The following is a 15,957-nucleotide window of genomic DNA, read 5'->3' on the forward strand; positions in this document are numbered from 1 at the left end:
AATGCCGGCTCTGGCAATTGTCAGCTGGGTGACTTTGGGCGAGTCACTTAACTTCCCTGTGCCTCAGTTACCTCATCTGTAAAATGGGGATTAAAACTGTGAGCCCCCGGTGGGACAACCTGATCACCTTGTAACCTCCCTGTTGCTTAGAACAGTGCTTTGCACATAGTAAGCACTTAACAAATACCATTATTATTATTATTATTAACTGAACTATAGCAGAAGTTTGCTATTACAGGATTTTGTATTCTCCTGTTGCTCCAGAGGACATCTGGGCACACAGGATGGAGTCAAATGCTATCTCACTATCTGAGTTGAATTCTGAAAAAAAGAATGGGGGGTATTGTACTGAGTCCAAGCCTTAATAATAATAATAACAATAATAATAAAGATAATTGTTAAGCACTTACTATGTGCCAAACACTGTACTAAGCACTGGGGGGAATACAAGCAAATCAGGTTGGACACAGTCTCTGGTCCCACATGGGGCTCAGAATTTTAATCCCCATTTTGCAGATGAAGTAATTGAGGAAAAGAGAAGCAAAGTGACTTGTCCAAGGTCACACAGCAGACAAGTGGAGGAGCTGGGATTAGATTCCCATGACCTTCTAAGTCCCAGGCCCGTGTGCTATCCACTAGGGCATGCTGCTTCATGCTGCTTTATTGTGGGTAAGTGGCATAAATTGGCAAAATTTTTAACTCATAGATTTAAAGATCTAAAAGTGCCATATTGATCATTCAGGGAAATGAACATTCTTGGTTAATTACCTGATAAGCTTCTTTTACAATATTAATTCCAACTTTACCCTCCCTGAAATACTAAGGAAACGTGTCTGCTCTTGTTGAAGGGAAAAATGCTACCTAATCTCCAAGGATTATCCAAATCCTGATTTCCAGTCATAGCTGCCCAAATGAAGGACAATTTTGCCAGTTCTTTTTGGTCTGGCCTAGAACAGAAACCAATATATTTTATGCAATTGAAACTAATAGTCATTCTATAATGTTAAGTTTGAGTGACTGTTGTTTCAGTTGTTGCTATCGGTTCTTTTAATCCAATCTTCCATCCACATATGCTTTTCATTTCTCAGCAGTTCATGACATTTGGAGGAGATTTATTTCAAGTGGAAAGTTAAAAATTCTTGGAAAATTATTTGAAAATATCAGTGTTTGAAGCTTGATATATTTTCTAAAAATAGACACCCTCTTTATTTTGAATACTGTGATAAATATGTGATAAATTTCAAGTCTAGTAATAATGTTTACAAGCTACTTTGTTGTAATCATCACTTCAACTTTGGAGGGAAAATGTTCAAATCCACTTATCTACTAAAGAATAATTCCAGGTTTTGAACCCATAATGAGGAGTGTGTTTCTGAAGCTCGCTTATAAGCAGCAACGTGGATAGAGCATATGCCTGGAGTCAGAAGGACCTGGTTTCTAATCATGACTCCACCAGTTGTCTACTGTGTGACCTAGGACAAGTCACTTAAATTCTCAGAGCCTCAGTTATCTCATCTGTAAAATGGGGATTAAGGCTGTGAGCCCCATGTGGGACAGGAACGATGTCCAAACTGATTATCAGCGCTTAATACAGTACTGGCACATAGTAAGTGTGTAATGAATACCACTATTATTATTATTATGTCATTAAGTTTATTAGATTTCATGTCACCAGAGTTTGTCACTCCCTGGAATATTTCCAGAGGCCAATCCTTCAGAGTATTAATAGTTTCCTTGCAAGGAGCAATCTACTAATAGCATTCATTGAGCATCCACTGGATGCAATGGAGTGTACTGCAGCTTTGGTAAATACAAACAAGTGAGTGGAACATTCCCTGCCCCATAAGGCACCTATAGTCTAATGAGGTAGCTAGCAATAAAATATTCCAAAATCGAGTAATCAAAATGAATGATTAGATGTAAAATGTAATAACCTGATATATATATATATATATATATATATATATATATATATATATATATATATATATATATATATATATATATATATATATAAATATAAAGTGCCAAGAATGGTTATAAATGAGAACATAAGAGAGGGCTGAAGGGTTTATGTGATTTGAGGCGCTGGGCATTAATTAGAAGAAAGGCACTTTGGAGAAGGTGGGCTTTCAGGAGGGTTATGGAAGTGGAGAAGGATGCATTCTGTGGGATTCTGGGAGAGAAGGAATTCCAAGCTGGAGTCACAGCATGGGTGAAGGGAAGAAGGCATACAGTCAAAAGCAAGGTTCACATAGGTGAGCTTGGGAGGAACCAAGAGAGTGGTTTAGAGAGTAGCAGGTAAAGAGATCAGTTACACAAGGTGGGGTGAATTGGTGGAGAGTCTTGAAGCCAATTGTGAGGAAGTTTTGCTTAATTTGGAGAAACCTGGTGTAGCGAGCCAGTGGACAGTTTTGAGGATTGGAGAGATGTATGTTGAACAACTCTTCAGGAAGAGGATCCATGCTACACAGTGTGCCCTTGGTTTCACTTTCCATCAGAAGGTGGGAGGGGAGGCCAGATTCTGTATTTCTGAAAGAAAAAGTGAGTGGTTTAGGCTTTTGGAAAACAGTGGGAATTCTGTGTTCTCAAAGCTTTGCCCCTTGAAGCCTCGGTAGATTTTCAAGACAGTCTGGGAAAGCTTCTAGCATGTGAAATCAGGGAAAGTCTTAATGGGGAAAAAAAAGTTATGGAACAGCATAGAAAGAAGAGACAGCTGAATTGGAGACCTGTTCCAGGCATAAAGGACAGTCTATATGAAGCACTAGAGACCAGAAAGTGGCTCTCACAAACTAAGGGAGCGCCAGTGCTTTAGAATTGTCTAGTTCTATCAGAATCTCACAACAGCTGATAGCCAAGCGATCGGTGGTATTTACTGAGCACTTACTGTGAACTGAGTACTGCACTAGGTGCTTGTGAGAATGCAATCTAATAGTTGGTAGACACGATCACTGCCCACGAGGAGCTTACAGTCCAGAAGGGGGAGAAAGCAAATTGCAGAAAGGAAATGGATATGTAAGAAGGACTGTGGTACTGGGGGTGGGATGACTATAAAGTATTTAAGGTGTACAGGGCAAATGCAAAGGTGAATAGGGGGTACTGAGCGCTTAGTCAGAGAAGGCCTTTTGGAGAAGGTGTGATTTTTTAAGGGCTGTGAAGGTGAGAATAGAGGGGATCTGTGGGATACGAAGGAGGGAATTCCAGTCCACAGGGAGTTTGTGAGCAAAGGGTCAGTGGTGAATCAAGCAAGATCAGGGTAGTGAGTAGTTTGGCATTAAAGGAGTGAAGTGTTTGGGTTGGGGTATAGATAGGAGATCAGCAAGGTAAAGTAGGAATGGGAAAATGGATTGAGTGCCTGAAAGCTGGTGGTGAGGAGTTTCTGTTAGATGTGAAGATGGATGAGCAACCACCAAAAGTTTTTGAGAAGCAGGGAGATGTGGACTGAACCATTTTTTTTTTTTTTTAGAAAAATGATCCAGGCCGTAAAGTGAAATGTGGACTGCCAAACAGAGAGACAGGAGGCAGAGAAGTCAGCAAAGAGGCTGATGCAGTAGTCAAGGTGGGATGAATTAAGTGCTTGGATCAGCATGGTAGCAGTTTAAATAGAAAAAGGAGGATTTTAGCAATGTTGTGTATAGGTAGAACTGACAGGATTTGGTGACAGACTAAATATGAGGGTTGAATGAGGGAGATGAGTCAAAGATAATGTCAAGGTTATGAGCCTTTGAAACTAAGTGGGTGGTAGTGGTGTTTACAGTGATGTATTGGGCATATTAAATGATACCCACTGTTTCAGTTTATGAATTTATTTTGTAAATGAATCCAGACATAATGCCGATAAACTGAGCAAGGTCAAGGCTTCTGGGATCTTTGGTTTCTGTAGGCTATGATAGCTATATATTTACAGAGATGCAAATAGAAAGGTGTGAGATGTGTAGCTTTAGAGTACCAGAGAAATCAAAGGTATATTTAAAATGCATTAGTTATTATTTTCCCTGAAGTGAATTTACTGACTGAATTGCTTGCCTGCAGCTATTCCAGAGAAGGTCCACGGAGCTTTGCACTTCATTAAAAATAGCCTAGAACACCTGTAGTCTTTCCCATTTCTAATGTTGAGCCTCTCTTCTTTTTGTCAGCGGCTTGAGATATCAAAAATAAGAACTGCTTAAAGAACAGGTTGAAAGACACTGATCTATCGTATCTATAGATGAATGCAACTTCTTAATAAACCAACTGAACACTTGGAAGTTTCTGAACATATATATGTTTTGACTGTTGTAAATCTCAATTACAGCATACTTCTGAGAAAATTGGGAAACAAACATTAAGTGGTGCTCATGAGAGTAGTTTTAATGTTTGCTTTAAGGATCATGAACTATTTATTCAAAATATTCCTTTGTTCCTACCGGGCTCCTAATAAAATGAGGTCATTCGGCCCCTAGTGCAGACTCCCGTGTTAATGCCAAAGGCTCAGGAGAAACTGAGATTCAGGGTTGGGAAAGGATCAGAGATTCAGAAGGATGTGAGTTTCTCTCTGGAAAACCTTTCCCGCTTTGAAGAAAATTGGTGTCGTGGTGAGATGATGAATGAGCCAATACATTTTCTTTTAATGACAGAACTGGATTGTGAAAATGGTGATATAAAGTCAGCACCTGGAATTTAAAAGGAGCCATACATCAGTGCATTAAAATATATTCTTTCAAAGCCTGGCTGTATATATCCCAAGCAGAAAATTGCAAAGAAGCACCAAAATAAAGATTTTAGGTTTCTCATGTTTCCAGTGAACTCCCTCCCCTTCCAGGGAGCATCCCTTGTCAAACGATTTATAGGCAAGCTGTTTCTCAATTCTTCTGAAGGTATGGAGTTTGCGGTGCCAGCAAACGGTAAGGCAATCGGGCTCTGGGGTTTAGGCAGCTTCACCATAAGTCTCTTTAAAACTGCTGGATACCGCCCCAGGCTGCAGTTTCTGGCCACATCAGACACAAGTCACAGCAATGAGGCAAATAAAGCAACCACAAAGCACCGAAACAGTTACGTAATAGAGTATCCATGAAACGGAAAGAATATATCCAAATCTCTTTAGGCTAAAGTTCAAAGTTTTAGGGACAGATAAACTTAAATGGCCAAACTGGGAAGGAATTTTTACTGCCATTTCTTACTCTGAACAGATCTTTTGCACAGTCTGTCCTGCTTACGTTGTTATTTTTCTGGGGAACAGAACTAGCTGCTTGCTGGCTCCTTGCATTATCTTCTTTGAGGGCACGCCTTGTACTTTTTGATTCCGTGATCTAATTTTGAGTCCAGCTATGATTATGCATCCCTCTCCCTTGTGTTAGTTTGCTTTCTAAATGAGATTAATAGTCTTTAAACTCCTTAAAGATAGAAGTCATGGTTTTTATTTCCTCTGGGGATTTTCCAAGCACCTCATACGGTGCTCTTCTTACAGTAGACGCACAGTAAATGCTATTGATATTAATTTTTTAAAATATAAAATTAGAGACAGGTCTGTTATGGAACAAACCCATTAACACAGTAAGCATCTCTTTGCTTTTTCAGGCAGTGTGGCAGAGCGCACTGGTCATGAATCAGTCTTCTCAACCATACCATACCCATAGATAAGATATTATCATCAGTAATATAGAATCACACAAAACATATATAGATATAAATATACACATGAACACATAACTGATATAAATTCATAATTTTTAAAAAGACTGATAAAAGTTCATGGGACTGACGTTTCATGATAATAAATGATTCATGATAATGGAGTTTGTGATGCCAGCAAACGGTAGGGCAAGCAGGCTCTGGGGCTCTGGGCATAAGTCTCTTTAAGACTGCTGGATACCGCCCCAGACTGCAGTTTCTGGCCACATCAGACACAAGTCACAGCAATGAGGCAAATAAAGCAACCACAAGGCACCTAAACAGTTATGTAATAGAGTATTTAATATTTATTAATGATATTTAATATTTAAATATTTAATAATGATATTTAATATGATATTTAATAATAATAGACTGATCAAAAAGTTCTAGGACTGGTGTTCCAGCATAATAAATTTGATTCTTTTACAAAAGAGTTTATCCTGAGAATTGTCTTTAATAATTATAGTTCTATTTACGGTTCTCTTTTTATGCTACCTGTTTTAAAGTTGCATGGCAATATCCCTACATGACAAAGTAAGAAATGCCGTTACCTGGTGTGAGAAATAGTCTATTCACCTCAGAATTCTGTCTCTAGCAGTGTCAACCGGAAATATGGAGGATGGTTGCACTTCATCATCACCATCATCTTCATCATTATCAGTGATGATAATATTGTCAGTAATGGTGATACTAATGAATGGTGATAATGATGATAATTATCAAGATCAATGAGCTTACAGTCTAGAGGGGGAGTCAGACATTAATATAAATAAATAATTTATGACATATAATGCATACATATACACATAAGTGCTGTGGGGTAAATATAAAATGCCCAAAGGCCAGGGAAGGGAGCCAAGGAAAAGAGAGTTTAATAGTGAAGGCCTCTTGGAGGAGATATGACTTTAATAAGGCTTCGAAGGTGGGGAAGATGGTGGTTAGGTATATATGGAGGAGGAGGGAGTTCCAGGATAGAGGGAGGATGTGGAAAAGGGGTCAGTGGCGAGATAGTAATTAAGTTGGCACTAGAGGAGAAAATGTGTGGTCTGGGTGGTAGTAGGAGATCATTGAGGTGAGGTAGAATGGGGCATGCTGATTGCATGCTTTAAAGCCAATGGTTAGGAGCTTCTGTTCGATATGGAGGTGTCATCCGTCCTGCTGGTAAGGGATGTACTAGCCAATCTTGCCAACCTCCCTTTAGCTCCAATTTTCTTTCTAGTAACCCATTGTGACTCTGGCATCTAAGAATTAACCCCTATCTATTTTGACCTATTAATTTTTTTTTTATCTTCACGATTCTCAGCGATAATAAATGCCGTATGCTTGCTGTGCAATTTCAAATGCTTACTACCCACTGTGGGAGGAAGCATTACACCCTTCTCTTTACGTTGCCATATTTGGTGAATGGCAGTACCATGTTTGCCTTCTCCCAGAAGCTTCTTGATTTTGCCAGCTTCAGTCAGGTCTCCTTTCAGCCTCCGCGTCCAAATTTAAGTCCTCATTTTTTCATATGAATAGCCCCCTAATCATTTTGATTGTCCTTCTGTGCATCTTCTCCGACACTACTGTCCCACCAGAACTGCACATGATATTCCAGGTAGAGGCAGAACATGGTCTGATAGAGTGGTAAAACTATAATTTTTTTTATTTATTTTCTATTGACCTTCTGGTGATACCTTATGCATTCTGCTATTTTATCAATTCCACTATAAGACTTTAGAGTGAAAAAGTTACTGAATTCTTAACCCCAGTTTAATGCTGATTCCTTTTGTGAAGATGGACAAACCATGAGTTTTCTCTGTGTCAGGTTCCCCAGGTAGAAAATGTGGGTATTGATACAGAGCTTGAGACAACGTGGAGATTTGATAACAATGATATAAGTACTTGGAACATAAGACTTTGCTCTCATTGAACACAATTTATCCAGGGACCTCAACAAACTCTACCAACAATTTTTGTACCCACTTATCTCTGTTTTCCAGATACACCTGTATAGGCTTAGATAAATTAATGACTTACCCAACGACATTCAATGTGGCAGAGATCTTGGTAAAGAACCTCTGGTCTCCTGACTTGCAATCCCTTTGCTATAACCACTAGAGGTATCTTTTATCTGGAAAAAATAAAAATCCCAAGCACAGTCATTATCTTAGACCTTCTTCTCTGATCTTTTCCTGATTCTATTGTCTTGGGCTGAATCACTGCATTCTTCTCTTTGTTTTGCCGTGTCCTAAAGAGTTCTTCTCATTGTAGGAGGGAAATAATCCAAAAGTCTCAGAAAGTTCTAGTGCTGGGCTTTTTGAAACATAACCCATTTTAAGTCCAGCAGGGGTGTGCACTTGATATTTACATATCATCCTAAAGGCTCTGGAAAATCCTAAAGTCTATTTCTATAGGGGAAATAATTCATTAATTTTTAATAGACTCAAGAAATTTGTATAAATGATTAAAGATCAGATAGCATCCCTGGGTTTCTCTCATTATATTTCTATGTCACATGAGGAGCAGAGAATGATAGAGGTTGTAAAATCCCCAGGCACTCTGAATACAACCTAAAGCCCTAATGACAGCCAAATTTATTTTGTTACCACCTCCCTACCTTGCAGCATAAAAGCTACATATGTTTATGTGACAGTTCCTCTGTATGAAGCACACAGTAGGGTAAAAAGCCCAGGCTATTTTTGGACAGTGCCTTGGAGTAATGCCATTTGGTCTTTGTATTGGTACCTTGTTGTTCTTAGTAGGGATTACAACTGTTTTTGGTGAATCTTGGGAGGTCGCCATCTGTTCAAAAAATGTGAAAGTCTTTTGAATATATGTACAGGTATTTTTTATAGCAAACACCCACACTTTCACATAATACATTGAAATGGAATCCTGGAGGAGGAATGGGAACTGTCCAATGAGAAGCAGCATGGCCTTGTGGATAGACCAGGGGTTTGGGAGAAGGACTGGGGTTCTACCTCCCAGCTCTGCCACTAATCTGCTGTGTGACCTTGGGTAAATCACTTAACTTCTCTGTGCCCCAGTTAACTCATCTGTAAAATGGGGATTAAGACTGTGAGCCCCATGTGGGACACGAATAGGAACCGATTAGCTTATATCAACCCCAGCACTTAGTATAGTGCCTGACACATAGTAAGTGCTTAACAAATGCCATTAAAAAAATGTGGTGCAGCAGGGATTAGAACCCAGGTCCTTCTGATTCCCAAGTTATGTTCTATCCACTAGGCCACATACTTCTCTCTGGACTCTCTAAACTACTGTTGTCAGGGAATGCGTCTACCAACTCTGTTGTACTGTACTCTCCCAAATGCTTTGTACAGTACTCGACACATAGAAACACTCAATACCATTGATTGATTGATCATCACTGACATAAGATTTATCTATTTCCACTATTGGTATCATAAATGGAATTTCCTGTACCTGGGTATCTGTAATAAGAAAAAAAAGATCTGAGAATTGTGATGCAACTTTTAATTCAGGCATTTAGAAGTGATACACTAATCACCTATGTGGAACCATTCCTGAAGAGAGACAGGTATATGGGAGAAGGCTGGTTAAAACCAGGGTCCCCGTCTTCATTTTCCACCTCGTAAATTATGCTGTCAGACCTAATAGTCAAGGTGAGAGCCATCCACAGCAAAATAATACCAAAATATATTTGTTAAATCATTTCTTGGAAGTTACTGATATTGAAGAATTAGTGAAAGGGGCCAAGAATGCAAGAAAACAAATGGTGGTGCTTAATTTTGCTCATTGGAACGATTCAATTGGAACAGTTCATTGAGAAACAGTCAGGCTTAGTGGATCAAGGAGAGATCTGAGTCCTCATCCCACCTCTGCCACTTGCACACTGTGTGACCTTGGGCAAGTCACAACTTCTCTGTGCCTCAGTTTTCTCAACTATAAAATGGGGACTAAATACCTTTTCTCCCTTCTTAGACTGTGAGGCACTTGTGGAACAAAAACTGTGTCCTCTCTGATGTTCCTGTTTTTACCCCAGTGCTTAATACCTGCTGAGTGCTTAACAATATTATTATTACTGTTATTCTTATTATTACTGTTGTTACTGTTGGAGCAGTGAGACTGTAAACTCCTTGAGGACCAGGGGCAGGCGGGCAACGGAAACAGACAGATTATCCTTTGTGCTTTGAGCTCAGAGAAGAGGATCGGGCGACGCATGGGGAAAATGGGGGGAAAAGGTCTGGGAGTGGAGTGCTTGCGCACGCCTGGAAAAGGGTTTGAGACCGGGCGCCTCTCAAAGTGGCGAGCCAGCAGAGCCGCCTCTTTCCTCTCCTTCCCGTCTCCATCTCCTTCACTCCTTCCTCTCCCCCCTCCTGTTCCCTTTCCTCCCCGCCTTCCTCTTCCCCCTCCTGTTCCCTTTCCTCCCCGCCTTCCCTTCTCCCTCTTTTCCCCTCCTCCTTCTCCTTCCCTCCTCCCTCCTGTCTCGTCCTCCTTCTCCTTCCCTCCTCCCTCCTGTCCCTTCTCTTTCCCCCTCCTTCTTCTTCCCTCCACCCCCTCCTTCCCTCCACCCTCTCCTTCCCTCCACTCTCTCCTTCCCTCCTCCCTCCCTTTCCCTCCTCCCTCCTGTCCTCTCTCTCCCGCTCCTCCTTCTCTTCCCCTCTCCCTCTTCTTCTCTCCGCCCTCTTCTTCCCTCCTCCCTCTTTCCCTCCTCCCTCCTGTTCCCTCTCTTCCCCTCTCCCTCTTCTTCCCTCCTCCCTCCTGTTCCCTCTCTTCCCCTCTCCCTTATCTTCCCCCACCCTCTTTCATCTCCCGCTTCCTTCCTTCTTCCCTCCCCTTTCCCCTTCCCTCTCCTTCTCTCCCCCTCCCTTCCTTCTTCCCTCTCCTCCCCTCCTCCCTCTCTTCCCCCCTTCTTTCTCCATTCCTCCCCCTCTCCGTCCCTCTTCCCTCTCCTTCCTTCTTTCCTCTCTTCCCCCCTCCCTCTCCATCCCTCCCCCCTCCTTCCCTCTTCCCTCTCCTTCCCTTTTCCTTCTCCTCCCGTCCTCCCTCTCCATCCCTCCTTCCTCCTCTCCCCTCTCCATCCCTCCCTCCTCCTCCTCCACCTCCCGCTGCTGCTGCCGCCGCCGCTGCCGGGGCCGCCTCCCTCCGCTCCGCGTGTCCCTCCCCCGGGGCGGGGCGGTCCTGTCCCGTCCCTGCCCCCGGTCCCTGCCCCCGGTCCCTGCCCCCGGTCCCTGCCCCCTGTCCCCGCCCCTGTCCCGGCTCTCCTCGTGCAGAAGCGCTGCGGGCCGCGCTCCGCCCAGCCCCTGCCCGCTCCGGCCGCGCCTCCACCGTATGAGCAGCCGCTGCGGCCCGCTCCGGACGCCTTCTGCCCTCCGTCCTCTTGTCCCCTGTCCCCCGTCCCCTGTCCCCCTTCCCCGTCCCCTCTGCCCTGTCTCCCGTCTCCTGTCCCCCATCCCCTGTCCCCCGTCGCCTGTCCCTGACCCCTCTACCCTGTCCCCTGTCCCCTCTGCCCCGTCCCCTGTCCCCCGTCTCCTGTCCCCATCACCTGTCCCCTGTCCCCTGTCCCCTCTGCCCTGTCCCCTGTCCCCTCTGCCTTGTCCCCTGTCCCCGTCCCCCGTCCCCATCCCCTGTTCCCCGTCCTCTGTCCCTGTCCCATCTGCCCTGTCCTCCGTCCCCTGTCCCTGTCCCCTGTTCCCCGTCCCCGTCCCCTCTGCCCCGTCCCCTGTCCCCTCTGCCCTGTCCCCTGTCCCCTCTTCCCTGTCCCCCGTCCCCTCTGCCCCGTCCCCTGTCCCCTCTGCCCCGTCCCCCGTCCCCCAACTGCCGGATTCAAGCCGCCCACCGGGCTTTCTTTGCCAGGAGGATGAGGACAGCGACGCCGGGGGGCCTCTGAACCAGCGCGGCCGCTCCACCACTCCAACTTTCTTTTTCCTTTTTTTGATTTTTTTTTCAACTTTTCCTTCCCCCGAGCCGCCCCTGCGCCCTCCACAGCTACTCTGGGCGGGGGGGAGGGGGCGGCCCTCCCCTCCTGCTCCGCTTCCATACGATGGCTTCCAATTTTAATGACATAGTCAAGCAAGGGTATGTAAAGATTAGGAGCAGACGCTTAGGTGTAAGTATCGCTCGTTTCTTTTTCTTTAGCTTGAAATCTCAGCTCTCCGGGGCTGCCGCTCTCCCCCTCTCCTCCCCCCACCACTCCTCTGACCGCCCCCTCCCCACCTTGATTCCCGCTGTCGCTTTTGAATTCCGCGACTGTCGCCTCGCCAGGATAGAGCGATATGCGTTGAATTTGCAGACTACATCTGGACCCCAAAAGGGATGGAGACCGTAATGGGTTTTCTCTTCCATCCCCCGTCTAAGCGGGTTTCCCAAGGCAGCAAACGTGTCCAGCTCTCCCGAATCCGTTTAGAGCAACTTTCAGAACTCCTGCCCATCCTGGGGGAGATGATTTTGGGAAGGGGGAGAGGCTCAGCATCTCTCCGAGACTCTCCCCTCTTCTCCCCCAGACTGAACTTTTCTGGATCCGTGAGCCGTCCGAAGCTTTAAAGAGCAGGTGGCAAGCTAAGTAACTTTGGGCCTAGGCACCTGCCCAGCAGGGCAAAGGGGAAAGCGACTTTTTGGCCTGCTCTTTCTACTTCAGCTCTTAGAACAATGCTTTGCACATAGTAAGCGCTTAATAAATGCCATCATTATTATTATTATTACTTGAGCATGCCCAGCTTCGGTCCAGGTGATGCTCTTCATCTCTCTCCAGGTGATCTGGGAAAGGGACGGCTTTGATCCTGGGAGGTTTGACCTGGGAAAGTGGTAGGGAAACCTCACAGTGGCATTCTAACATTGACTTGATTTTCCCCACTTCCTCATTTGGGCTGACAGGGCTCTGTTAGCCTTATGAAAGGTTTTTTTTAATTCTTATATACTCATCTTTATAGTCATCGCTTCCGTTACCTGGAGTGTATTTTCAGTGCATCTCCTCCTTGAGGGAGGGATATCTATTGTATTCTCCCCAGTACTTAGGACAGTGCTCTGCTTGCAGTAAGTGTCCAATAAACAACACTGATTGAGTGATTGACATCCTAATATCTGTTATGCCATCAACAACTCACAACTCATGCGAGAGTTAGAGTTCAGTGTGATATGCATTGGTGTTATTTTCCTCTGCCTTTTTTCTTTCCCTACCTTCCATATCCAGAAGGGACTAAATGTCTATGGAGTTAAGGAATAAATTTAGTTTGCATCCATCAGGGTTTAGTTATTGGTAATCAATCAATCAATCAATCGTATTTATTGAGCGCTTACTGTGTGCAGAGCACTGTACTAAGCGCTTGGGAAGTACAAGTTGGCAACATATAGAGGCGGTCCCTACCCAACAGTGGGCTCACAGTCTAGAAGGGGAATTTCAGGGGGCTGTTAAAGCATGTCCACCCACCCATTTTTTTTCCCCACCTTCTGAAAGCTGTCCACCTTTCATAGTGTGGAGGAAGAAAGGTGACTACTTTATAACTGTGTCTAAATTTTGGAAGCACTGAGCTTGGAGGGAGAGTGAAAAGATTGTACCACCTGAAGGTACCGCTCAGCCAAATCTTTTGCCTCACCTGGTCTTGGCACTTGTGACGGTTAAGTTCAGCAATAATTTATTTGTTCAAAGTTTCTGTTCTAATACTGTAGCAATTTTGCTGTGAGAGAATAAAGTCTAGATGGGGTTGGCAAAGGTAACATCTTTTTACTGGGATTACTTCTAATTTACACATAAAATGTACAGTTTTTGTTTTGAACACTTAAGCACTCAGACCTTATTATGAACTTACTGGAACTTACTATGCTTTTCATTTCTTCCTCTGATGTACATGTTAATTTATTAACATTTTTAGCTGTTTGGAGTTCAACCACTGTTGAACACAGAACACAGAAACAACTGCATCTAAACTTATTTAACATAAATTAAATATCCTGTGGCCAAAATTTAAAGATTTTGAAAGTATAGAAAAATAATTATATAATTGCATTTACCTTATCGTTTTAACAGAGAAGTTGGTGAGAGATACTTATTCAGAGTTTGGGAGCATTTCAACAGGAAAAGTTGATGCATTAATGCATTGTCTGAATTCTAAGCATGAAGGTTTATGCCAAGTTATGACAAATGTTGATTAATTCCATAGAGTAACTTTATCTTCTGAGTTTACAGTAGCTGAGAAAATCTGACTTGTGTTATTGATGGACTTTAGCCCTATATATTTACCAATGTTCATAAATATACATAAATAGAATAAAGTCATTTCCATGCTGGTATTGCACAGGGAATTTTATACATAATTATTAAAGTTACAGCCTACTTTGTGAGTTTTCATTTTTACTTCATTAAGTGTAATTACATTTTGAATGACAGCTTTTGATTATGGAGGATGAGTTAAAAAATGATGAAATTGTGTATTATTCCTAAATATGAGTATTTTGTATATAATTAATTTCTATATAGATTCTTAGTTTATTATGCACAGACCACTGTTACCTGACTTCCTGAGAAAAATGTCAATTATGCAGCATGCAGATTAGAATGCAAAGCCATTTCTAGTGAAGCAGAGAAGTATTATAACTTTAAAGGACATAGACTTGTAAAACTCCTCCAAAACATTCTGTTTAACAGATAAAAATGCCAGTCATACTTACAAGGTTAGGAGAAAACTTATGAGATCCTCTAACATAAACATTCTGGAGAAGTGTGCAGTTTTCTAGCAGACTCGAACATTAAAAAAACAATGAAAAAATGAAAAAAGCCAGCAAGGATAGTGTAGCACCTTGAAGCTATCTGTGGGCCAAAATAGCTATTCATAAATTTTGTTTTAAAATCCACATATTTTGGAATGAGAGAATATAATTTAAAAGTTATACACATAAATTCACTCTTTCATCTCCAAAATATATACCAAAGGATGATTTGTGCTTGGTAAAAGAGGGACAGAAAATTGTAGTAAAACCCTGGGTACTACTTTTCAAAATACTCATCAGTATACTTTTAAATTAGCAGTTTTGTCTCACTGCAGTTATTAGGGAAGCTCATCAACATTAAATCGAATGTGAAAATACTGGCTTCAGGTTGGGAAATAGCTATGGGCAGTCTTTAATGATGGCATATCAAATGTTTCAAAATCAAGTCTTCAGAACCTTATATTTCAAATGTAAAACAGTTTAGATAATTTAGGTACAAGACGTAACAATGCTTCTATGTTTCATTTCCATAACTGAACATTATACTAAATGTCTCCAGAACCAGTTACCTGGATTTACTGCGGTAATGTAAAATGAAGTATGCAAGCCAGGAAATGAAAGTTGCTTTTAGACAGAGAACAATTGCTGGAAGCTAATAGTGACACACGCACTTGAAGGTTTTTTTTGGTTGATTGGTTTGTTTTAAATGACATTTGGTAAGCACTTACTATGTGCCAGACACTGTACTAATTGCTGGGGTAGATACAAGATAACAGATTGGGCACGATCCATGTCCCACATGAGTATCATGGGTTTAATTCCCATTTTACAGATAAGGTAACTGAGGAACAGAGAAGTTAAGTGACTTGCCCAAGGTCACAAAGCAGACAAGTGGTAGAGCCGGAATTAGAACCCAGGTCCTTTTGACTTCCCAGCCCATACTCCATCCACTAAGCCACGGTGCTTCTCAAGCAAATTAACCCTGGACCAATGGCTAGATTATGGAGACAAGAGCTGGGTTCTCAGGCCTACATTACTACTCTATCCTGGACAACTTTGACCCTTGTTTAACCTCTTTTTCCCCATAATTCCTAAATTTGACAAATGACAGTGTTTGTTATTGTCTCTGAGATGTTTAAGCAAAAAAACTTTGGGAACATAAAGTCTGAAGAGCATTGGCAAGATATGTCCATAGGAACCAATACCTTTTGGAGAGAAACATTGAGTCCTAAAGCAGGAGAATTTTGCCTGAACATACTGCAATCTATGGGCCCCTTCTATATGAGGCTATTGTGGATTACTCAGGCCAGTTTTCTCTCCAAGTGTTCATTTCATTTAATAATTGTGGCCCTTGTTAAGCACTTGGGTCAGATACTGTGCTAAATGCTAGAGTGGTTATGAGGTAATCAGATCAGGCAAAGTCCTTCCAACCTATCCCATTCAACTGAGGTCATGTGCAAAAAAAAAGCCTTTTTATTGTCTCCTTCCTTGTTTTTTAGAAGTACAATGAATTAGAAATATATGTGGAGTCATATGACATTATTTATTCATTCATTCATTCGATCGTATTTATTGAGCACTTACTGTGTGCAGAGCACTGTACTAGGCGCTTGGGAAGTACAAGTTGGCAACATA

At 42.4% G+C, this 15,957-nt stretch overlaps 1 protein-coding gene across 2 annotated transcripts in view; it reads left to right on the top strand.

Annotated features, from left to right (window-relative positions):
* The first annotated feature begins 11,394 nt into the window (after nucleotides 1–11,394).
* The window catches only part of DOK5 (docking protein 5), a 92,138-nt gene continuing 87,575 nt past the window's right edge, over nucleotides 11,395–15,957 (top strand). For both annotated transcript variants that reach the window (XM_038750720.1, XM_038750721.1), the window contains exon 1: nucleotides 11,395–11,728. In XM_038750720.1, coding sequence (XP_038606648.1) covers nucleotides 11,663–11,728 — 66 coding nt within the window. In that variant the 5' untranslated portion in view covers nucleotides 11,395–11,662. The remainder of the gene's footprint in view (nucleotides 11,729–15,957) is intronic.

This window comes from Tachyglossus aculeatus, chromosome 8 (assembly GCF_015852505.1).
Source record: "Tachyglossus aculeatus isolate mTacAcu1 chromosome 8, mTacAcu1.pri, whole genome shotgun sequence".
Taxonomy (NCBI): domain Eukaryota; kingdom Metazoa; phylum Chordata; class Mammalia; order Monotremata; family Tachyglossidae; genus Tachyglossus; species Tachyglossus aculeatus.